The sequence below is a fragment of the Rhamphochromis sp. 'chilingali' genome (assembly GCF_963969265.1).
Source record: "Rhamphochromis sp. 'chilingali' genome assembly, chromosome: 4".
Taxonomy (NCBI): Eukaryota; Metazoa; Chordata; class Actinopteri; order Cichliformes; family Cichlidae; genus Rhamphochromis; species Rhamphochromis sp. 'chilingali'.
In genome coordinates, this window is record NC_137948.1 from 7,531,724 (window position 1) to 7,555,945 (window position 24,222).

Here is a 24,222-nt window from a genome sequence, read left to right on the forward strand (position 1 = left end):
TTCGTAACACGATCAACATATTTGCTTAAAACGACCAGTGGTCCCATTGTTGTTTTCTCATTTTTTTAATTGCACCTTAATAAACCATAAAATCTTTTCCATCCAGGATTAGGAAAATGTTTTGTTATATCTTATGTACCCGGTAAAAAAAAATGTCATAATTACTTCTTAAAGTTACATTTTGACCTTTTTCAAGTTTAATAGACCTTAAATAATAGAGACAGCAAACATGTTAGCAAATACTTGTGTATATTTAGCAGGTCTGGAAAAACATTAATTTGCAATTCCTGTGCTCACTCTCCTTCTCACTCTGTTTTGTTCTTCACTAACTCCCAAGGAAAATATCCTATTTGTTGCCCGGAGTGGAAGAGATTAGGTTTTTTTTGTTTGTTTGTTTTCCTTCTTTGTTACAGTTGGAAATGTGGTTTAGAAAGGGCAAATTCACATGTAGAAGAAACTTTAATTACACCTAACCTAACTGCTCCTTGGTGACAAAAAATGAACTGAAAGTTGCTGAAATACTCTACAAAGGACATGCGATGAATATGAGTTATCTTTACATCACTTCTCACTAAATACTTTTAGAAATTAAATATATTAATTTTTGTATAAATGACTTTCACACACAGACAATCTCTTTTACGAATGCAGCATTTTAGCATGACCTTTTCCATATCTAGTACTGATTTATTTAACAGTGAGTAAATGTACCTCTGTGTCATGGTCTACTCCTTGTCATGTCTCTGTGTCTGTCTCCATGTTCTTCTCCCTCTCTGTCATCCTTTATCTTCCCCAGTCTGTTGTGTGTTTCCATGTTTGTATACCCCTGTCTTGGTGTCAAGCCTGTGTGTCCTTGTCTGACTCTTGGTGTGCATGTTACTTCCTGTTTTATTTTGGCAGTCCTTTGTGTCATGTGCATTGTGTTCAGTTTTTGCTTCCCCTGTCTCCTTATGCCTGATTTGTCCTGCGTATGTTTCCATGTGTCTCCACTTAAATCACCCTCATGTGTATATATTGTGTCAGTTACTCCATGTATCCATGTGTCCAGTTCTTAGTGTTTTGTTTAGTTAGTAAAGTGTCTCTTTTTGCCTTTTGTAATCTTGTTGGTTTTTCTCCCAGCCTAAATAAACGGCTTGCTTTTTGTTAAGTCCACTCCTGTCTCTACGCTTCTGCTTTTGAACCCTCTCTCCAACACGATCTGCACACACAGATCATGACACCTCTGTGTGAAGTCCATAACTAATAGCAACCTATTCACCTTCTCACAGCTAACCCCTCTTGAGAAACCTACCTCGTTGCCATGATTTTTCTATAAATTTCTTCACTTTCATATCTCAGTGAGCAGAAAACAGCAAATGCCCTTCACTCAGACTGTCAGTTTTCATGACAGAAGACATGAAAGGTAAAGGTCACGTCGAAATAGGTCTGTGTTTTCTTTGAAAGGTAGGATCACACCTTTAAATGAAGAGGCTGAGGAGTGCAATAGAGTATGTTTTGCAGTCCTTACAAGCTTTTCGTAGTGCTGTAAGTGCTACTGACAGTTTATGTCATGAATTCACAAGGCTTGTGTACACACTTACACACACACACACACATGCACACACACAGTAGATGTGATGAAAATATAAGGTCAGCAAGTGGATGGATGAACAGGTCTTTTCCAATACTTTCACCCACAGTGCCAGGGCAACAACCCTGTAATTTCTCAGTGATGTACAACCTGGAATTGTTCCATTAAGAATGGTTGTGAGACTGACCTTGTAGAGAACCTTGTGTGTTTCTGCCTTTTCATTCAGATAAGCTGCAGTTCCCAGTGGTGATAACAGATATAAAGCTGAAAATTGAGTCTTTCTTTATGCCAGGAAATTCCCTAGCGTGCCTCTATGATCACCTTTTCAATCTTTTCTTTTTCATTCCTACTGGAATTGTATGTCGGTGTCACAGAAAATAAACTATGCATATCCCAAGTCAGTACTAAGCAGAAAAGAAACCATGAATGTTTCTCAACGAGAGCTTTAATCGTGTATTTCTAAACCTGTCTCACAGTAAAGCAGTGCCTATTGCCTTGAAATGAAATGAAAATACCTGACACATAAAGGTAGGTAAAGCTGAATTTTACTTGTACGGTGTCTGGCTTAGCAATGAATGTTCATTCAGATGGAACGAACCGAGTCGGGATCCCTATGAATATAAAATACTGCATGACAACTTTAGTGAGTCCAAGTGACCTGTGTCCACGAATGTATGTCCGACATTTGTAATTTATCCAACACAGCGGACAAAAGTGAGACTTGTTTATCATTCTCTCATTTCCCTGTTTGGCAATTTTCACCCTAGCTTATTGATTTGTGTCTGATTGCTTTCACCTGTGTAAAATCTGTGCTATAGAGTCTTGCCTGTCCTCTTGTCGACTGTCAGATCATTAGTTTGTTAAACACTGCCTGGTAAACATTAACGAGTTAATTCTGCCACTAAGATGAATCTGTTCCTTGCTTTCTGCTACATGGTCAAAGTTACCTTTGGCTGTTTCCTTTGTTACAAGGGGTCATCACCATGAGTAGCTTTGCATATTTGATTTGGCAATTTTCTTTATGCCAGATGCCCTTACTAAAGCAACCCTCAAGAGATTTGTGTCTCCTCCTGGGATCAAATGAGAGATTTTTGACTTTTATTTAATCAACTAAACTTTTCGTCATATGTGTTTTTCACCATTTGTATAAACAACTTATCAAATTGCTCATTTTCAGCTGGGTTTTTCTGTCTTATTCAACTTGTGTCTTGTGGTATTAGTATAGCCAGTTTCCTTAATATTAGCTATACTGACAAAGACAGAGACACAGAGCTCTCCCTAAACACAGACATTTAGAACTTTCTGTTTGTGACAGGCAGCCAATCACAAGATAGTTGGCTGAGAGTGAGGTTTTCCTAAAAGGGAGACAAGCTCAAACACTTTCTTTCTGACAAAGGATGAACTCAGACTTCAGCTGTTGCCAATTAAAAAAAGTTAAAAAGGATCATGCAGGGAACTACAAATCATTCAATGTGCTATTCAACAAAGACAATAATCATAATAATATGGAGTTAGAATAAAGCATATTGAGTACCCTTTACGTGCCTTCTTTTCTGTGGCGATCGTGGCTCAAGAGTTGGCAGTTCGTCTTGTAATTGGAAGGTTGCCGGTTCGAGCCCCAGATTGGACAGTCTCGGTCGTTGTGTCCTTGGGCAAGACACTTCACCCACCGCCTACTGGTGATGGCCAGAGGGGCCGATGGCGCGACATGGCAGCCTCGCTTCTGTTAGTCTGCCCCAGGGCAGCTGTGGCTACAACTGTAGCTTGCCTCTACCAGTGTGTGAATATGAGAGTGAATGAATAGTGGAATTGTACAGCGCTTTGAGGTTCTCAAAAAGCGCTATATAAATGCAATCCATTATTATTCTTTTCAGTTAACTTTTGTTCACATGATTTGTCTAAATTATAACAACAAAAAATGATGTTTCAATCATCCATCCTTTACTATTTATTGATGCTGCTTTTTTTGTTTTTTGTATTTTCTATATTCTTCGAGGTTTTGGTACTTGCAGTATAGATGTAGACAGTATGCCCAGAGAAGGGGGTATGATGTGACAAGCCATCCATGTTAATGCCACAGCAATAAACTGTAAAATGGGTGTGATGATTTGTGGTATGTGCCGTAGCGTATTGATATAAATATTTGGTGTTGCTAATAGCAACTTCAAGTCAATACACTGAACTTCCATTCAGTTTCAGATTCATAGAAACTGACTCAAAATGTGCATAACACAGGCAGTGTCATGGACAGAGCAAGCCTGGGATTAATTGCTCAAGTCCCACACCATTGTTGTTGTTTTTTTTTTTTTTTGCATGATTCATTGTTGATAATAATCCTTTATTACCACAAGATTGGCCACGTTTCTCATTGGCTTTAAGATTGGCTGTCCCTTGCAAATAGAAAATTTAAACAAGTGGTTGGAGATGCAATGCTAACAGCCAGAACTATATGCTTAAAATGACCATGTTAAGGTCATCTGCTTTTGGTGATATCATGCAGATCCAGAAGTACAGAAAATAAGGAAAGACAAAGGTATATTTTAAAGTGCTTTGGTGGGTTTCAGTTTTTTAAACACAAATAACTGACGCCACCTCTCATACAGTTTAGTTGTCTTGAATTATTAATTTCCCAGCAGCTCTAAAGAAAGCAAGAAGAGCTCCGTTCAAAATATTTTGGGTGTCTCGCATACGGTCAAAGATTTTTCTCCATTGAAAGAGCTGAAAGCTTGTTTATTTGTATGCAATCCTGAGGGGCTTGCACCCTCCTCTGTCACAGTCTATCTGTGTCACACACACACACACCTGTCTTCCTGAGTCAGATCTGTAGCTATGAATAATGGAAGAGTGGGCTGAGGTCAGACTGTTCAAGTGCAGGGGAAAGAGGGGAGACTCTTGCTTAAGCATCCCAGTCATATTTAATAAGTCAGAGAACAAACTCATCTTCCAAAAACTAGGCCAAATCACGCAACAATACGATATCGCCTTAGACTGCCACTTGTAACATCTGGGTGACTAAAAATGTAAGAAAGTTACCACCATTATAAAGTTACAGTTGGTGGTTCAAATACACACCCAGTCAGCTGGGAGAACAAGTTCTGGGGAGATTTAAGGTCACTGTCTCCTTGTGTAATTACTAATGATGACGATGGTGATGATAATATGCCCTTGTGCAGAGCTCATCTGATGAGGACTGACACAGCACCTCACCATTTTTTCTTGGGGGGTGAGGGGGTCTCTAGGGTTGATGCTAAACCATGGCATCAACCCATCCATCCAGCTATCCTTTTCCTCCTGCTTATCTAGGGTTTGGTCGAGGTGGCAACACCCTAAGCAGCTATCAGACATCCCTCTATATTATATCAAGTGATTTTATTTTACTAACTTATTATAGTCTATGTACAGTGTCTTAAATTGTAAATTGTATCTGTTGCATTATTATGTAGGCAAATTGGAAAGCAAAAAATGAACCCTTTTAGAAACTGTTTCTCAGCCATTGTTGCTCAACGCTAATTCCACCACATTGTTGAACAAAGACTACTGCTGTTCTGCAGAGACCGTCATGTGTGCCTTTGTGACAAAAAATGGATGTCTGCTGCCACTTAGTGTATATACTGTGTCATTACAACCAATAACACATTCTAGTGCACACTGAAGCTGTTGGGTGCAGTTTACAGTGCTAGATTACCATCTAGCGGACACTATGGGTACCAGACATCTATTTTTATTATTATTATTATCATTACTACTACTAATCATTTTACCATATTTATATATATCAATTTAACACTTTATTCTACCTGTTCAGCATGTGTGGGTGTCGCAAAAAAGGACGTAGAAATAGTGGTATTCAATTTTTTCTTTATTCTGATCATCATTACAGAACATACAATAATCAACAAAGTGCATGTGACACATAAAACAGCTCAATATTCATGGAGTGACATTGTGCATTTTGTTGCATGTATAAATACTTTTACATTTATACAAACAAAGATGTTCAAATCATACACGCTACCTTAACCTGTTTATTGCTTATACTCCTCTGCACCCCTCTACATGCATTTCACAGCAAAGGACAAGTTGCATCTAGAGCATTACAGTCTCCAGTAGTTATTACAGGCTGCAAACCATGTTGTAGGGAGGTAAAAGTTTGTTGCCCAGGCTTGTCTCTACAATAGAAAGATACAATATGAATGTTTCATTGAGCTTTATCAATAAATCATAGTTAAAGACAGACTGGAAACCAAGAACGAACTGTTGGATAGTATTCATGAGTTTGAGTGTGCGCCTTCATGAAGGTGTGCTGAGGTACATCTGCAAAGCAGGGGTGAAGATAAGGATAGTTCCCAGGATTGACACTGTTAGGAAGGCCCACAGGAAAATTCTGTCCAGCACCTGAGCCACAAATTTCCAGTCTTGTACAACCTGATGAAACAAAGAGAGACACAGAAACACAAAAGTACACAGGTGTGAGTCTGTGTTGGCGCCAAACATTTTTTTCACAGTAAAACATCCCTCATTAGGGACATGTAAATGACTCTGTGCCACTTCTGTAACAGTAAACAGATGATGTAACACGCATCCAACCCAATTCGTCCCACATCTAGTCTCCCGTTTGGCCACGCCCACCTCTCTTATAAAGTGCTCCTTTTTGATATGACGGCTGATGTAGCGAACGGAATTTGTGGCTTTCTCCAGCATTGCCAACCAAGCTTGGTTTTCATCCTCCTTCCCTCCATGGGGGCCTCTCTGCTGACCGCCACAGCGCCCAGGAACGCCCCTCCTACCCGCACCTCGACGGGGCTTCAGCTCTGGGCTTAGCATCTCAATGTCTGGGAAGTGGTATCTGCAGATAATGACACTAAATCTGTTATTTTATTTCTTTTATTTTGCATGTGTAGCTGCTAACTGAAACTGTTAGGCTTCGAAGGTTAGTTGGAAATTTTATAACTAACTCTCTTAACTAATATTTGTTTAACTAAAGCTGATCTTTGTTACCTGTCTGTGTGTCCCCTCATGCAAAGGAGTCTGGGCAGTCTCTGAAGAAAGAGGCTCTTTACCCAGGGTGCCATGGGGTGATAGGTGGCAGAGGAGCGATGGTGGACGTTAATCACAAAGACAGTGACAATAATGGAGAATGTGACAAAGATCATGATGAAGAGCAGGTACTCTCCAATTAGTGGGATCACCTGTAAATGTAAAGATGAGACAGGTATTCAGCTGTGTACAAACATCAGTAATACTTCCATCCATCCAGCTATCTTTTTTCTTCCACTTATCTGGGGCTCTGTCAAGGTGGCAACAGCCTAAGCAGATACCAGACCTCCCTCTCCCGAACCACCTCCTCCGGCTACCTCCTCCAGCTTATCCAGGGGAGCACCAAAGTATATCCTGGGTCTACCCCGGGTCCGTCCCCAGTAGGACATCCCCAGCTGTAAATGTCATTCTTTCGATCACTAACCAAAGCTCGTGACCATAGGTGAGGGTGTGGACGCAGGTCGACCAGTAAATCAAGAGCGCCCCTAAACTATCTTTTCACCACTTTGGACTGGTGCAGCATCCATATAACTGCAGCAGTGGCCCCAATCTGTCCGTTACTTCCCCATTATCATTACTCATGAACAAGACTGTAGGATAGTTCCTCCACTCACTAATCAGCAAAATTTGGAATATTAGCCAAATTTAAAGAAAAATTTATGTCATGTAGTAGTGGTTTAAGAGACCTGAGTTTGTTTCACTGGCTTTTTAGGATGCACTGTATATAACATAAATAAATTCTTTTGATTCCTTGTGGTAGAATTTACTTTTTCTCATGTACTCTGCAGAAGATTACTAGTCTTTTGTGCATTATGTTTGAAAAGACCTCTGCTCAGGCTCGTGGCTACTAAATGACTGGAATTACGTGACATCATATAACTCAGTGTACCTCCTAGACTCCAAGATGTATAAGTCGTTTCACCTTAGCAACTCTATCAGGAGATTCAAGGAGCTGTTAATGAAGCAGAGACTGTACCCACCCACATGTTTCAGAGAAGAGCTATAGTTTAACACTGTAAGATGCCAGTGTAGATGTTTAAAATACAATTTCATGCCTTTTTTTTCTTTTTTTGCTGTCATGGATGAAATTTGTTTATATTTAACAAAAATTGCTTTAAAAATATTTAATGATGAACAAAGTGCATTTCTGATGTGTTTCAAAGCTTGTTAAATATAGATTTTATTCATTTGCAAAAAAAATACTAATTAGTCTAATACATTTAAAAAGCATGGTACACATTTTAAGAACTTTTATAGCATTTCTACTTACTTCTTGTTTAAACTAGCCTCTGTAATAACATATTAACCCTGAATAAAACATTCAGGCAACATTATAATAGTCTATGAAATATGCCTCGTAGTGGGCTACAGACTGAAAAGTCATTGATTCTGTCATTGCCTTTGAAAGTAGTTTTTTCTGAAGGCTTATTTGTTTTTCTCTGCTGCTTGGTTAATAGAGCTGACATGCAGTTCAAACAGCAGGTAATTGAGAAGGTTGGGGTTGTGCTCCATTTTAATTAGAGCATGCTGTAATTAAGATTGTAGTTAGGATAACTGAACACAGAAGAAAGAAAAATGGATTCAAAAATAAATAAATAATAATCATAATATAGCCCAGTAAAAACTTGACTATGGAGAAACACTGACATAGATTACCCACCTTTGAGGATGAAGGGATAATTTCTTCTATGACCAGCAGGAACACAGTGAGCGATACCAGCACCGATGTTGAAAGTGAAAGTTTCTCTCCTTCGTCTGATGGCAAATAGAATACCAGCACAGTAAGGAAGGACAGGCCAAGGCAGGGGATGATGAGGAAGAGGGTGTAGAACAAGGGCAACCTTTTAAGGATGAAGGAGTATGTGACAAATGGATACCAGTAAACCCCATCCCTCCTACTTCCCTTTACTCCAGTGGCATTGAGGATCTCCCATTCGCCATTATCAAAGAAGTCTTTACGATCCACGTAGTGGTCCACCAGGACAAGATCCACCATATTTCCATCATAAGTCCAGGAACCGAACTTCATGGAGCAGTTCTGTCGGTCAAAGGGGAAGAAGGTGACATCCATGGTGCAGGACGACTTATAGCTGGCGGGTGGAGTCCATGTTATGGTGCCATCCCAGCGCACAATGGCTTTAGTCATCAGTGAACCTTCAAAGCGACCATCAGCACTGGGAGAAAATGGAAAGAAATGGAAAAGAGAGAGGAAAAAAGGCTGAAGTCACAAAAGTGAGGCAAGGGAGGCAAAAAACAAAGCCACTGAGCAATGCCTCAGAATGTGGTACCAATGTGTGTAGAGTGTTGTGCAACTCACTTTTCATACAGAACAATATCAGGCAGCCATATTGTCTCCGAAGGCACTCTGATAGAGGTAATGCCCCCATAATCATCAGGGTTCCACTTCAGCTTCACATCAACCCACTCCTATAAAAACACAAACAATACCACAATGACCCACTGATACATTAAGCCTACAAGCTAAGTGCATGCAATTTCTGCACACATGGTACTGTCCATGGTACCATCCATGCGCAGCACCATGGACAGCACCAGGCAGGTCGCTCAGCAGGAATGGAACGGACACTAGAATATGTTTTCCACCAGTATACTTCTCCTTATTTTTAAGGAGAAGTATACTGGTGATTTTACTTGCAAATACAATCTAAGATTATTTATTTTTTGCCCTTGTCATTGTGGTTTAAAAAAACGACTTTCTATTTCTATCAAGAGCTCACTCACAGAATTTTTACTAAATAATTTATAATTAGAATAATTAACACTAAAGAAACTGTACAATGCGGCAGATATAAAGTAATGTTTACAATCAGGTGTAAACAGTAATAAGAATGGGACCAATTCTTAATACTTTTTTGCTGTTCTTTTGCTGATCTGACGTCTGATATCTCTTGTAGAAAGTAACACTAGTGTGAGACATTTTAAAGGATGGATTGGGAATCATTAAAAGGTTATTACTGAAAGGCTGAAAATAAAAAAAAAGGCAAAAGCAGTATGTAAAGGTTAAAGCTACCCCCATCTATTATATATCTATGCATGTTTATTATCTTTATCTATTATACATCTTGTGTCAGCCAATTTACTATTGACCAAGGCCAGAGATGTATTGTTCCGTGAGTCCGACACAGGTTTCAAAAGATCATCTCTTGCTGTAGTGCAGTCATTCAGGATCCAGCCTCCTCTTAAATGGACTTTGAACCTCTCCAAATGTAATAAAATATACAAAAGCAAAATTTAACAGTGTGTTAAAGATGGGCACATTTCTTGCCTCTCCTCACAATGTGCCTCTGGAAATATGCGTAAATGGAAAATGTTTTATTGAGATTCATGTGCTCAAGTTTTATTGTCTTTTAAAAATAATAATAATAAATCGATAATTACTCCATAATAATCATTATTTTATATATACACAATGGTACATTTATGCCTTTATTTAATCATGTAGTCTCATTCATTTATATCTTCTTGTCCATGGACACCAAAAAAAACCCTTATCAAAATGTGAATAATAACAGTAAAAATTAGCTTACTGAAAATTAAAGATCCTATAATTTGTAAGCAGTAGAGCTAGTATTCACCTGCCAGAGCCAAACATTTGTAGTCATTAGCTGGTTCTTTTCATCCTGCAAGACAAAAAAAGAATAAAATACCAAGTTCATTATTTATAAATCTACTTACTTGAAATGATAAGTGAAGCTAATGAGGAGGTGAGCAGCAAACCCAAAGCTGGAGACAAAAAGCTGAGTGGCATTGAAGAAAGGACATAAGCCTAAAAAGGTTGATGGGTTAATTGCTTCTTCAGCTTCCTACTTAATAAGTGCAGTGGAACAGCTTTTGGGGTCTCGCACATATTTTACAGTTTCTCACTTTTGAGTACAAACAATATTAGACAAAAAAAAAAAGAGATAGGTTACTCCAAATGACACTTTCACTTGGAAAATAGTATATAATAAAGACATGGTTTACTATTCCTGCAATCTTACTCCTATCTTGTGCTATACAAAATAATGAAACCCACTGTATAAAAACACATTTGAGAGGGTGGTAGAGGATTACCAGGAGAAGGTCAAAGACAGAATACATTCCATGTGGAGTTTGAGAGCAGAAAAAGTATAAAGTATTAAGAAAGATGAAAATCTATGAAATCGATTTTGTCTACTCTCGTGAGCTTGTGAGGCATACCTGACTGCAACATTTAATTAATTTGGTATAAATATTTGCAGTTTAGACAGAAAACCAGAAGATGGCACTCTTCTAAATGTTATCTTTTCAGGGAGAAGTACAAATGTGAAATGCTGATGTAGTAAAACTGTTGCCCTCTTTAGACTTGGGACAAGCAGCTTTGTGAGCACATACTTGTGTGAATAATAAATGAAATCTGATTCCTCTCAGCTTGATGGCCTCATTACTTCCTCTCCCACTGCATGTACAAGTCCACTTTGGACTTCACTTTTAGTCTTTCTTCTTCTCTCTTTGTTGTTACTCTCTCTTCCTTTTGAGGTCCTTTAAATCCCTCTCGACACCCTTCTCCTTGTTTATCCTCACTGAAGGCTTCATCTCTACAATAGTTTGTTTTTTACCTCCATATATAACATTTACACCTATTGTAAGCTCCATCTGTCTATTGCCTTGCTTACCTATCTTCTAGTTCTCCTGCTGCTGTCTCTCCTCTTTTCTTATTTCCACACACTCCTCTCTCTTGTTCCTGTGAATAACCCATTTCTCCTCAGACGATTATAACAGGATTGTATTAACCATATTACATATTAATCTATGTTAATTTATGCAGAGTCACAGACACAGCTGTGTATTCACCTGAATCTACTTTGCTCAAGAATTTGATCAATACCAACTGACAAAATTACCCAAATCCTTGTAATTGTGACCTAATATTATATAAAAATATTGGGTAGAGTAAGCAGTGTCAACAAGCAGAGGCAATGTATAGAGCAATTTAACTAACTTGGCATTACTATACACACTGTATACCTCCTGCAGGTTTATGGATGTGCATGTTATTTCCTCACCACATCAACCAGCTGTGAGATCTTTAGTCCAAAGCGTACAGTGATGGTGTCATTGGCGTGCTGAACAGGCCGCACCCACTTCTGGTAACCTCTGAAAAGGTTCCTCAGCAGAGAATCCTCCAACTCTGCCAGCGACACAAAATCTTCCTGGACTGGAAGGAGGGGGAGAAGGTAGTAGGGATAAGGCCAGAAAGGAAAAATGTAAGACTGTTGTACGTCGTAAAAAGCAGGAGCAGCTGCCACACACTTGTAAAGGAATAGATGTGCTTCTGGAATCAATGCAGATCACTACACACATCACATAAACCTTTTGTGTCACTATTTATGGGGTAAAACTGTGGAATAGTTTTACTATAGATCTACAGCAATGCTCACGAATTAGTAAGTTCATGAAAATACTTCGAAAACTGATTTTGGAAGAATATGATACCGATAAAGATGATCACCCATTGTATGTATAAAAATATCAAATTATATCCAAATTATATCAATCACGGTAGCCATGTTTATATAGGTTCTCCTCGTGTATTGTGTGGAGTATGTGATGATGGGAATTAGGTGAATTATGTGGGATCAATAAGATGTTGAGCAGGGGTAGGAATTAATAAGTATGTTCATACTTCTTCCTACTCCTTTTCAGACCAAACAGTGTTACATTATGTCAGACGATTTTGTTTTATTTCATTATATTTTTTTTTTGTTTATCTGAACACATACGTGTGTGTGTGTGTGTATATCTACATATATATTCGTATCTGTAAATGAAAATATATGTAGTGTGTATATATTGTTTTTTTGTTTTATATGTCTGAAACAAATAAAGATACAATACAATACAACAATAATTACTCATATTTCACACAGACTGTACCTGAACTTAACATTTGACCCCCCCTCTCCTTTTGATGTGTGTAAGTACAATGATTAAACTCAGCTCTTTATTTACCTAAATTAAGGTCATTTACACTCAGTGATTTCACATTCTTTTGACCATTGTGGCTTTCAATGCTGCTCTTCTAACATGCTGTTTCATTACTGTGCAGCTGTGCAAACCTTTTACTGTATAAGACACCGCCACACTAGCAGCTTAGTAAGGCTCAAAATGATGGTGGTAATATGATGATATTTAACAGGTTTCATTTTTACAGTGTTCACATTTACACACTAACATGTCATAGCAAGTTTAGCACTTGGAATCATTTCCAGATATTTTATTTCCTTAATTGTCAAATTACTTTTGAGCCTCTGAAAATAGAGGCCTATGTGTAAAAATGGCTGTCATGGGCTAGCAAGTTAATTTAACACTTGTGTGAGACCCTCTGAATTAATCCACTGTGGTGGCAAAATTATATATAAAAATGTCAAAGGCCCAAACTTTGTTGACCTGATTGTACATCATAAAGTGCATTACTTAAAAGTAAAACTAGTTGAACCTCTAAACAGATGGCTACTTACCTCATATACACTCAACATTCATGTGCAAAACAGATCTGCACATAACTGTCACACTTTTCCAAGTTTTACATGTTTAAGTTATGCATGAACGAGCTCTACCACATGTCTCCGGAGTCTCAAAAATAAGTGGGATAAAAAATTAAGTCAGGGCCTTAGAGTCAGGCATGAACACACAGTCAGCCTCGGACTGACAGCTGGTTATGGCCGAGCGAATGCATCTAAGCTCCCAAGGCTGACAAGATGATCATACTGACATGATCACCTCAGACAGAACAATCGCCAGGGGAAACAAAAAGAGCTCAGAGCGCTTTGTGCAGTCAGGCACAAGACATAATAGTCAGTTAAAGAGTGACGCTCATGCTGAACAGGAAACAGTGCAATGAAGGAACAGTGCATTCATTTCAACAAGCCGGGAGATTATTTTTTTTTTTTAGGTAAACAGTTATAGAGGAGAACATGCAAGATTATGATGTGAATTTCAGTTTAGTTCATCTTTGCTAAAATATACATGTATGAGTTTGAAACCTAGACTGAGTAGAAAAAAACTACTCTTTGTGTGTAAGTAAGATGCAAATGACAGCAGCATCCGTTGGACGCTCAGAGCATTATGTGGTATTTGTACTTGAGAGTCACACAAGAGCCTCCCACAGTAACTCTGTGGCTTTATCAGCTCAAAGCTTGGAGCAATTGTCTGCATAAGAGCCCGATATTTGGCACAGCCTATGGTAGTGTTGCAACAGAAGCTGATAGACAGAAAAGAGAAGTTTGAATCAACAGCCTCTAAAATGAGAGGAATGCTGCAGAGGAGTGGAGAGTGCTGATAAGAGAAAGAGTGAGACAGAGTGACCCAAAGCAATTCCCTCTAGAATATAAGAGAGACAGAAACAGGGGGAAGGGGAGAGGTTGCTACAGAAGGGTACACTAACTGGGGCAAGGGGAATGAGAACAGGCAGAAAAAAAGATAGAAGTGAGAAAACAAACTCCCACTTCCACTTGCATCTTAATGCAGCGACATTGCTCTCTGCTAAGCAATGCAATCTTCTTTTCGTCCTACATTTTGGTATACAGTCGTGATATAATATTTTAGCTGGAGAGGGAGATAAGAAGGGCATCCCTATTTACATAATTATTAATAAATAATATAGGAAACTAGGTTTATTTTAGATTGCATTTAAAATGTAATCTGCAATAATTTATTCTGTTTTTGGCTTTTTGGGAGGGCTATGGTAAATAATGATCTAGTGGCCACAATAATTCGAGCCAAAATGACTTAGCAAGCAAGAACAGCCTTGTAATGAAAGATGACTAGAGACCTGACAGTTGCAATAACAAAAGTTCAGAAGTCCTGAAGTGAAGAGAAAACCTGCCAGAATGACAACGCTTTCAACAGCTCAAGCTTTTATGGTAGAATACCTAGACAGAAGTCACTTGAGTAAAAGAGACTTGTGAGACTGTCAATTCTTTTTATTTTATTTGGTCTTACAAACTTGGTTTCTAACCAGATACTTACTCTAGATTTCATTACATTGGCCTCTAGTAATTCTCTGCAGAATCTTGGAGTCCATTTTGACCGGGACATGTCCTTCAACATGCATATTAAGCTAATATGTAGGACTGCTTTCTTGTATTTGTGCAATATCTATAAAAGAAACAGACTGAGTGGGTCTGAAAGACAAACGGAACTATTTCAGCAGAACTCCAAGCTCCAAGCTCACTCCATGCTTTATTGACTCCCTTGTTGATTCCTTATCAATCATCTCTGAGCCAGAACACAATAAAGAAAATGAGGAAAATGAAAGGCTTGTATATGACTATGCATGCTGGCACTGGTAAAAATAATAAAAGCTTGGAGTCATATCATTCAGATTAATTAGAAAATCTGGAAATGGTTTTCTACTCCCATCCCTACTCATTATCTGGTGGGTACAATCCATGCAATTAACTGTACTGTAGGAATGTGTCTCTGTGTCACGGACAGAGAAATGGGTGAAAGAATAGCAATGATTGCAGCCAAATGCAGAGAGGTCCTTGAAGAAGTTCTGAAATGTAAATACCTCATGAAGTGGTGATGCTGAAACTTAAAGCATGACAGTGAAGTGAAGCATCCAGCTAGGTCAACACTTGCATGGCTTCAGGACAGGTTTCTCATCATTAACCCTACCAAGAGTCTAAACCTAACCCTATGCAATATTTGTAGAAAGACTAAAAGATGAGAGTTTACAGATGCTTCCCATTTAATATAATGGTGCCTGAGAAGAACACCTTGGAAGTATTTCAATAAATTGCCCCAGTTCAGACATGTCCTGTAGAGACTTACCTGTACAGACTCAAAGCTGCCATTGAATCTATAAGGATATGAATGAACATTCTGAATGTTTGTACATATAACAGATATAAATTTGCTTTTTTTTTTTAAAAATTATGCAAACATTTGATAGTTATTGGTCATCAATTGAGGGAAAAAACATGCAAAGGACAAAAAAAATACAGTGTGGGTAAAATGTGAAGGGTGTGTGTGCGTGCATGCATGTGTGTGTGTGTGTGTGTGTGTGTGTGCATGGACACAAATATACCGTGTATTTTTTTCATTTTTAGATTCCTCTTGTTCTCTGTTGGGTGTGCTGCCATAAGTTAAAGCACATGCTGTGTTCATACGCAGACAGATTACCTACTATTGCATCAGATCCGCTCTCAGTTTGTAAAGACTTGAAATGGGGCAACAACACACTCAGCTGAATCCATCTATCTCCCATCACAACAGGAAGCAGCCCATCTCGAGATTCTCATCAACAAAAACCCAGGAGCCCCTGTAGTCAAACACCACAGGGATGGATTCCTCTACAAGGGCCAACGCCCTCCCTCAGAGAGACGCTTACTGACCCTGCACTATGTGAGTGTGTGCATATTTGACTGAGCAAAGGTAAAGAGGAAAGTATTGATCAGAACACACACACTGTGATGGTTGGAAGGATGCGGTTGCTTCTCTGTGGGGAAATTATAATGCATTAGGTCGAATGTGTGTGTGTGTGTGTGTGTGTGTGTGTGTGTGTGTGTGTGTGTGTGTGTGTGTGTGTGTGTGTGTGTGTGTGTGTGTCTGAGAGAGTAAAAGAGATTTGTTGATGATTGATAGAGACAAAGGAGTGACCCAGCATGCAAACATGCACCCTGCCTCCTCCTCAATTTGAAGCACCCCATGGGTGACAACTGGTATGATCACCTTGACGTGACTACCATCTGTTCACATAGAGCGACAGCAGGATGCACCACTGCGAGGGGTAATATGAGAGAAGGAAACTGGAGGGGAACACCTTTTTTGGTCACACACCAGTGCATATGAACAACACTTTAACTTTATATTCTAACTCCACTGTCACTGTTTCAGTCTCAGCAAGTTGACAGAGGTTTTGATGTTTATTGGTCTGTCTGTGTGTCAACAGAATTATGCAAAAACAGTCAAGCTGAACCTCTTAACATTCACCAGGTCACTCATGACATATATGGTAATCACTAGGATTTTCGGGGGGGGGGGGGGGGGGGGTAATTCACATACTAAAGAATCATATTTAAAGAAACTACAGGTTGTATCACTTAACCACTAGGGGACTAATGAAGTATTATCTTTTCATTGTTATAATAATGGAAAAGTAGGAAGCGAGCTTTGAATGCTGAGGGGTAATTTCAGCATTTCCCCTTATCCATGAAAAGTGATTTAAGTGACTCTAAATGTGGCATGGCTGTTGGTGCCAGACAGGCAGGTCTGAGTAGTTCAGAAACTGCTGATCTACAGGGAAGGTTTACAGAGGATGGTATGAAAAAGATAAAATATCCCGTGAGCAGCAGTTCTCGGAGTAAAACTGCCAAGCTGACAGGAAAGCAACAGTAACTCAACTAACCATTCATTACAACCAAAGTATGCAAAGAGCATCTTATAATATACTTTCTTGGCACACTTTGAGCATCATTTAAACACTATGTCCTTCCTAAACATTGTTGCTGACTGCATTCATACCTCTATCGCCACAGTGTACCCATTTTCTGATGGTTTCTTCCAGCAGGATAATGTGCCACGTCACAAAGTTCATACATCGGATCTCATTCCACCTTTGTTATATAATGGAATGGGAGATTCACATTTTTGATGCGCAACTGACATATCTGCAGCATGTAATAGATGCTATAATGTCAGTATGAGCCAAAATCTCTGAAGAAATCTTCCAGCACCTTGTCCGTCTAAACCATGAAGTATTAAGGCAAAAGGTCAAGGCCACTGAGATGAAGTGGATTTACACAGGCATGTGCACAAACACACAAACAGATAAACAACTTTAGATTGTTAATTTGTGTCTGCGTGTTAAAGTAATATCTGCCCACGCTCACACACACACATGACAGCAGGAAGAAGAGACAGCAGTTTGATCGTGGACTTCTGTTCTGCCATCTCTGTGTCACAGTATTTTGCTCAATATATTTCATATCAAATTCTATGAGGCATAGCCCGCTCACGGCTTTATTATGTAAGGGAATTCTTCTCTCCCATTGCTGTGAATATGTATTGTATTTATACCGTCCCTTATTGTTCTACTGTAGTGTTATAAAGCCCATTCTTAGTCACACATCCCAAGGGGGGGGGGGGGGCGCTGTGAACTCACTCTTTAATAAATCATAAACATGCTCTTTCACCTGACCCCATCGTTTTGTCCTGCGCCCTGATTAAAAACTATAATCATATTTAAACTACATAGCATGATCGCCTCTTTTTAAAACACCTTTCTCACTGGGCAGAGCCGTGGCACGTAGCCAATTAGTGTGAATATTGAGGATATAACGTGTTTCGATTTAACTAGACGCAATTCTCCTGCTCAATCTTCTGTCAGTTTGAGCTTTTGTTTTGTACAAATTAGATTTTCTGTCCTGACAGTTGTGCAGCTTCAGCAGTTTAAAGACGAGTGTTTCCAGATTCTTACCTTGCATCGTAGCTTTCCCAAGAGCCACGCAGAACCACAACACCGCAACCGCAAACTTCATCTTTCCTCCTGTCATCAACGAGACCGAGTGGATATTTCCACAGCGAAGATCAAATTATCTGACTGTTCATCCCTGCATGCATCTCAGCAGCCAAGTGGGACCTCCGGAGTGTCACCGCCGTGATGTGCAGTTTAAATAATGAAGGACGGTCGGTTGTTGGTGGCTTTGTACAACACGCACCGCCTTCACGCTGCGAAACACCACCTTGTGTCGAATATGTGTGTGTGTGTGTGTGTGTGTGTGTGTGTGTGTGTGTGTGTGTGTGTGTGTGTTTTGTTTTTTTCCTTGTCTTGGTTCTGTCGCCTGTTGGGTTTCTCTGCACCTTCTTTTCGTGCGTGTCCCGTCGCAGAGATGGATCCTGCCCGAGCCGAGATGGGCTGAGGGCGGGACAGAAGAGGGCTGGCTTGTCATACTGTGGGATGTAGGGGGGAGGACAGATCTGGTCCCCAATCAGAGAAAAAAATAAAGAAATAAAAAATAAAATACATTTCTGTGTGAGCAGTACTAGCCTCTATGATTAGGAAATTACATGCATGGTCTTATTATTAATGTTAAATATTCCAAAGTAGTGCAGCTCAGTGCAATTCGACACTCGTCAAATACGAATGATGCCAAAAAAAAAAAAAAAAAAGCATAATGAAAAAGAAGATTAAACTTGGCTGTGTTGTCTCCAGTTCAGAGTTACAGGTTGTTACATGTTTTATTCAGTGATGAGTGTGGTGGGGAGATGCTCGCTTGAATCTGTTACCCCACCACAAAGTGATGGCATGCTGCACGGACTGCACTTCATCGTCACTTACACGAATATTGCAAGTGTAAGAAAGAGCGGTGGTTTGCATATTCAACAAGTAAGGTAACTCTAAAAACGTTATATAAACCACAAAACTTGAAATAAATACCAAGTAGGTTGTTCCAGAGCTGAATTTCTAGTACATAAAATCCTGTTTGAGTTTTAACAGACAGTGTTTGCTTGCTAAGCCATGACAGGAATAGTACAACAAAGAAGGAATTTAATAATGAGAAGACTAACTTTAAAAGATACACGCTAAGATACACACCAGCTGCTGAAGCGACCCACTTTTTTTTCCTTTCCTCAACCCTTCTGAAGTTACATGTTCACACAAGGAGCAAATAATTGTGATGGACTGCAGTACTTATTGCTTTACTTGCAATAGTGCTGATGTGGTGAAGCACTTTGGTTTATGATTAATGGCTTAAGATAATCTTTCAGGAAGCAGTGACCTGTAAGTTTCCAAGAAGCGCATTACACAGTTTTATAGGTAGTGCATTATCATTACTCATCAGAGAGCGGAACTGATGCTTCATTCATTCGACTAGACAGAAAAAGACACTTACGCTATGCAAGCCATGTTATGTCCATATACATATGCATGCCGTGCTCCGATCTTTTTGGCTGGGTGTGGTTGTATAACACAAAGAAACGGAATCAATCATAATAATATAAATACACTGAGCAGGGGATGATAAAAGCATCCAGTGACTGGAACTATGCTGTAGACTCTGGCACATCACTTCCTGAAACTAAATCTGATTAGAGGTTATAATGTATGTGGGCATCGTAGACCTTGATTAGAGCCTGAATCCACAAGGCTGAAGATACTCACGCAATTATTTTTATGTATTTTTTTATTCCAAAGCTATCACCTTTCACTTATAAAAGGTAAAGTAGGAGAAAAGCACTTACTGCAGCACAATCTATCTAATTACTTGCAGTACAAGCTGAGCAGATGAGATGATCTAACTATCGATTTTTAAAATGTTCCATACAGTATTTGGATACTGAGAAATATCTATCGCCTTCAGTTATAATCACATCACTACCAGTTGTCAGCAGTGTAACAGACAGAGAATTTGACCAACTGACAATGACCAGGCTTCCCAATCGGTCAAGCAACTTTACCTTTCTCATATGTAATATAAAATGCATCGTGTCACTGTTTAAAAGACAACTAGTAGAAAACAAATAGAGTGTGAAGAATGGGGTTGATTTATTGAGGCACAACAGGCCAGCAGCCAGCCCATCTGACACAGAGCAGACAGTTCAGATTCATTTGCTTTGTGTCCTTTATGCAGGCAATCAAATGAGCAGTCGGTTGACTCGTAAACAACTCATGGCGATTTAGTGAAGAAGATGGAATCCCACTCTCTCTGCTAATTAAGTTTGAGCTAACAGCAGCTGGAAGAAGAACTGTAAGGTGAATCATCCTGCACCTACACACAAACACACATGCAGGTCACATGCTTGAAAATCTGCCACTCGGCTGCTTTTGTTGGCTTTGTGTGTCTCATTAAATGCCATCTTATGCCAGCACCTGATCACTGCTCTGGTATTGCCAAGATTTGCCCAGGGGGACAGCCCAGCCTATCTGTCTCAAACACACATAGATAAACACATTCCTGTCAAGTAAGGAAAACCTTCATGTTTATCTAACACACAAACAACCTATGCCTCTTCTGTGTCAATGTAAACAAACTGAAAGTGGATGCTTTTAGAGTCTTGTTATCCAACGATGGTTGTAAATGTAGATTCTGGATGGACTTAAAATTGCAGACTACTTCAGTAATTAGTCTCATTCACTCCCAATCCAAGTTAATTAAGAAAATGAGTTCACATTAAGGTCATGAGTGCTGAGGGAAGGTCGGTAGAGCAGTTTGTGCCTTAATTATACAAGAAATTATCAAAATTCTTGAGGATCTGGAATACACAGATGAGTCCACAGTTTTTTTCTCTTCTTTTTTTTTCTCTGTCGCTTAATATCAGCTTTATATCTGTTATTTCTATCTTCCCCTCTTTTGATGAGTAAATGAATGGTTGACTGTAGTGGAAAATCCATCACATTAAATGATGGTATTCATCCCTGACTGCAATGCATTAAGTACATGTTTTTTTCTTATGAATGAGTATATCACTTTATGTTGCTTGACTGCTAAGTCACCGTGGAATCAGTGCTGCCCTTTAAGCCAGAGGTAATAGACCAAAACTTAATGCACGGCACGTATATCTGACTACTCACACTTACAGACAAATTCGCTAACAAATATCAATCCTCTTTGTCAAACTGGAGTCATTTTCACATCCATTTAGCAGCTTCGCTTTGGTGTGTGTTCAGTGACCTTTTCACTCCAAACAGCAAGAGAGTTAAAATAAGAACATTTGCCCCTGGCTGTGTACCCATGAGTTTCTTTCTTTATCTTTACATCGACAAAAAAAAAAGAAAAAAAAAAAAAGCTCCTTCTAGAGTTTTGGGGGCAAATATTGAATTTGCCCAAGAATTAAATTACCTTAGAGTATGTTTTAGCTATAAGCTATTCTTTTTAGAGTTATTCCACATCATTAGCTAGCTTAATATCTGACCAAACAGGTTATAACCAGATTCATTGCACCTAAGCAAACTGGATCAATAAAACTAGAAATCTCTGTATGTCTCCTTTTTATATGTATTTTTTTCTATTTATTTATGCTTTTTTGTTTTATGGTAACTAATGTTTCATTCAATGTACATAAAACACAAAAGTCACATAATGAAGTCACTAAAGAGTGTGACAAATGAAATGGTTTTCAAATAGGCTTCCAAAGACCGTGACATCTCCTTTGTTGATGCCAACATGCCTCCGACTCATAGTAGCACTAGTATAGAAAAATCTGACCTAATGATGACTTCATGTTGCATGAGGTAATAGAACTGCCCCACCTTTTCATATTTTTTTTCATAAAACAGTAAATATTAAGGACATTTCTTATTTTTATTTTCTACTTGTATTGGACTACATCACTAGCAATTCATGCACATATAACTCTTTCTGTCTTGAGATTACTTATAGGGTTTCATCTTTGAAAATTGAACATGAGGTCTATATTCACCCACGGACACACAGACACACGGGGTAAAGAAGCATCCAAGTAAAAACTTAAGCAAAAGGGTGACATTGAAAGGCTGGTGCACAATCTCACACGCCAGCAATTACCCAGTGTGGCTGAATGAAGGAAGTAGCGTTCCTCAGTAGCTATTGTTAATGGAGATAAAAATGAGACACAAAAAAGGATAGGAGGTGGGACATTAAGCGAAAGAACTAAATGGCTAATAAAGGGTGAGTTGTAAATATCAAAGAGAAATGTTCTGAGACATGCTAAATCCATTTTTTTTTTTTTTTTTGTAATTCTATGGTCAGGTTGTGTATTGTGATGCCAGTATAAATTCCCTGGTCTCAGAAATGTAAAACAGAATACTACATGGAAATTATTTTAATGACAGAGCAGCAATTGTCTATTTGTTTCTCATGCAAAAGGTCTTGCCAGACTGAGTTTACAGAATAGATCTTAGATGCAAAAAAAGGGACACAGTTTTTAAAGACCCAAACACTAAAACCACTTACAAAGTTCTTTAGTGCTAAAGACTCAGGGTTCCTGCAAGGGATGGTGGACTTAGTATGTTTGCACAGGAAGGCTCAGGTGCTTAAAAGGAACAGGCTTTTCACTGGAAAAGTCTATTTGACAAGGAAAAAAAGAAAGGATGGAAGACACATAGGTTTGGGTAGATTGGAAACCAGAATGTTGTTTATGACAAAGCGATAGCTCCGATTTTCTGCCCCAGTTGCCCTGGCAGCCAGGAGCAGCTGCAGTAGCAGGAAAGCATTTGCTCTGCCATTCCACTCCTTCATTCCCTGAGCCAGTCAATTATCAATGATATGGAAATGCAAGGAAAATCCTGCTGGGCCCACTGCCTGACACAAGCTGGGGCCACAGGAGGGGGAAGAAGTATACACACACAGAGAATAAAACAGGTTGTCTGGTTGGCCTATAGCTGATGTTAAAATCATGGACAGATTAGAAAGGGAAGAAAAAACGATCATAAATACACAGATGCACTCTCACACTTGCTTTTTTCCCTCAGGAAGTAATCAAATTATGTAGCATTCATTCCCTGGAGACTTGTACTAACATTAACCACACACCAATCACGCATTAAAATCACCAACAGGTGAAACAAATACAGTAACGTTGATTGACAGTAGCCTGCTTCTTGACAGTAGCACCTCTCAGGATATGTTATCTGACAGGTGACAATGAGTTCTTAAAAGAGATGAATCTAAAGAAAATGGGTAAGCATAAAGATGAGAGTGATGTTTAACTGTGGTGGCCGAACGACTGAGACTATGTTTCACCAAAACAGCAGTTCTGTGAGGACCACTATTGTCATAGAACATTGTTATTTCCCAGGAACTCGTGTCATACCACACGCATATGTGGAAAGCACAATGTGTTGCAAAGCAGCTTGCAAATGTGCAGCTAAACAGAAGGCTGGCTAAAGTACTGTTTATAGCACTGTTTGAATTGTTGCAGTTTTACATGTAGAAGGCTGTACGGATCCATATCCACTGCCTAAATGTACGTGTACATGTTAAATGTAAGCTTCAAACATGGATCATGGATAAGTGAAAGAAGGTGGTCTGAACTGAATCACAAAAGGGGAAAAAAGGCAGCAGGATTCACTATGTGCATATACAGGCAGTGTGATGCTTGGGACAACATCTGCTCAAATGGTTGTTGTCACTGCTGTATCACCCTATTCTATTCTATTCTATTCTATTCAGTTCATTTTTTAAAATATATAACATAATATATTACATATTATACATTTCCCACATTTCACATATCATACTGATTGAGGATTTGTAGGAATTTATGGGAAACTATGTCTAATTCACTGCCTCACCTTGCAACTAACTTGTGCACTCTTTGTTTTGAAAGGGTAAATATATTTTGGTGATATGAGGGGGATGAATTGACGTGATCTGCAGTATGCTCTGGAGCAAAGATTTTAGAATTGTATCTTTTGTCGTCAGTAATGACTCAGCATGGTGCTCTGAGAGCGCTGTGACATCATAATGTTTCTTTAATGACCCACACATTAGCAATCTCATTAAAGTGCTCTTCAGAGAACAGAAGCAGGCAAGAGAAACGTTTTTATAATAACAGTGATCATCTCTGAGTGTCTTCTCTTCCTCTTTTTATATTTCAGAATAAGTGTTACACTGCCTCTGCTATTTAAGCTGAAATGAAAAGCGGTG

The 24,222-nt window shown here is 39.0% G+C and overlaps 1 protein-coding gene across 1 annotated transcript; it reads right to left on the reverse strand.

Moving 5' to 3' along the window:
• Positions 1-5,416: 5,416 nt before the first annotated feature.
• Positions 5,417-18,498, reverse strand: LOC308395258 (neuronal acetylcholine receptor subunit non-alpha-3). The gene is made up of 8 exons (XM_080880046.1): positions 18,072-18,498; positions 11,653-11,804; positions 10,204-10,248; positions 8,925-9,034; positions 8,268-8,781; positions 6,569-6,759; positions 6,200-6,416; positions 5,417-5,995 (listed from the first exon to the last, which is right to left on the reverse strand). Exons 1-8 carry the CDS (start codon positions 18,145-18,147, stop codon positions 5,861-5,863), a joined length of 1,440 nt encoding a protein of 479 aa, XP_080736172.1. The 5' UTR covers positions 18,148-18,498; the 3' UTR covers positions 5,417-5,860.
• Positions 18,499-24,222: the final 5,724 nt, after the last annotated feature.

What these genes read in the sequence shown, in the direction of transcription:
- LOC308395258 (XM_080880046.1), bottom strand. Translation starts at nt 18,147, where the DNA reads ATGACAGGAGGAAAGATGAAGTTTGCGGTTGCGGTGTTGTGGTTCTGC. An exon ending in TGGGAAAGCTACGATGCAAG is followed by an intron (nt 11,805 to 18,071) that starts GTAAGAATCTGG and finishes CCCTCCTTCCAG; the next exon opens with TCCAGGAAGATTTTGTGTCG. An exon ending in TTATCCCTTCATCCTCAAAG is followed by an intron (nt 6,760 to 8,267) that starts GTGGGTAATCTA and finishes TTACATTTACAG; the next exon opens with GTGATCCCACTAATTGGAGA.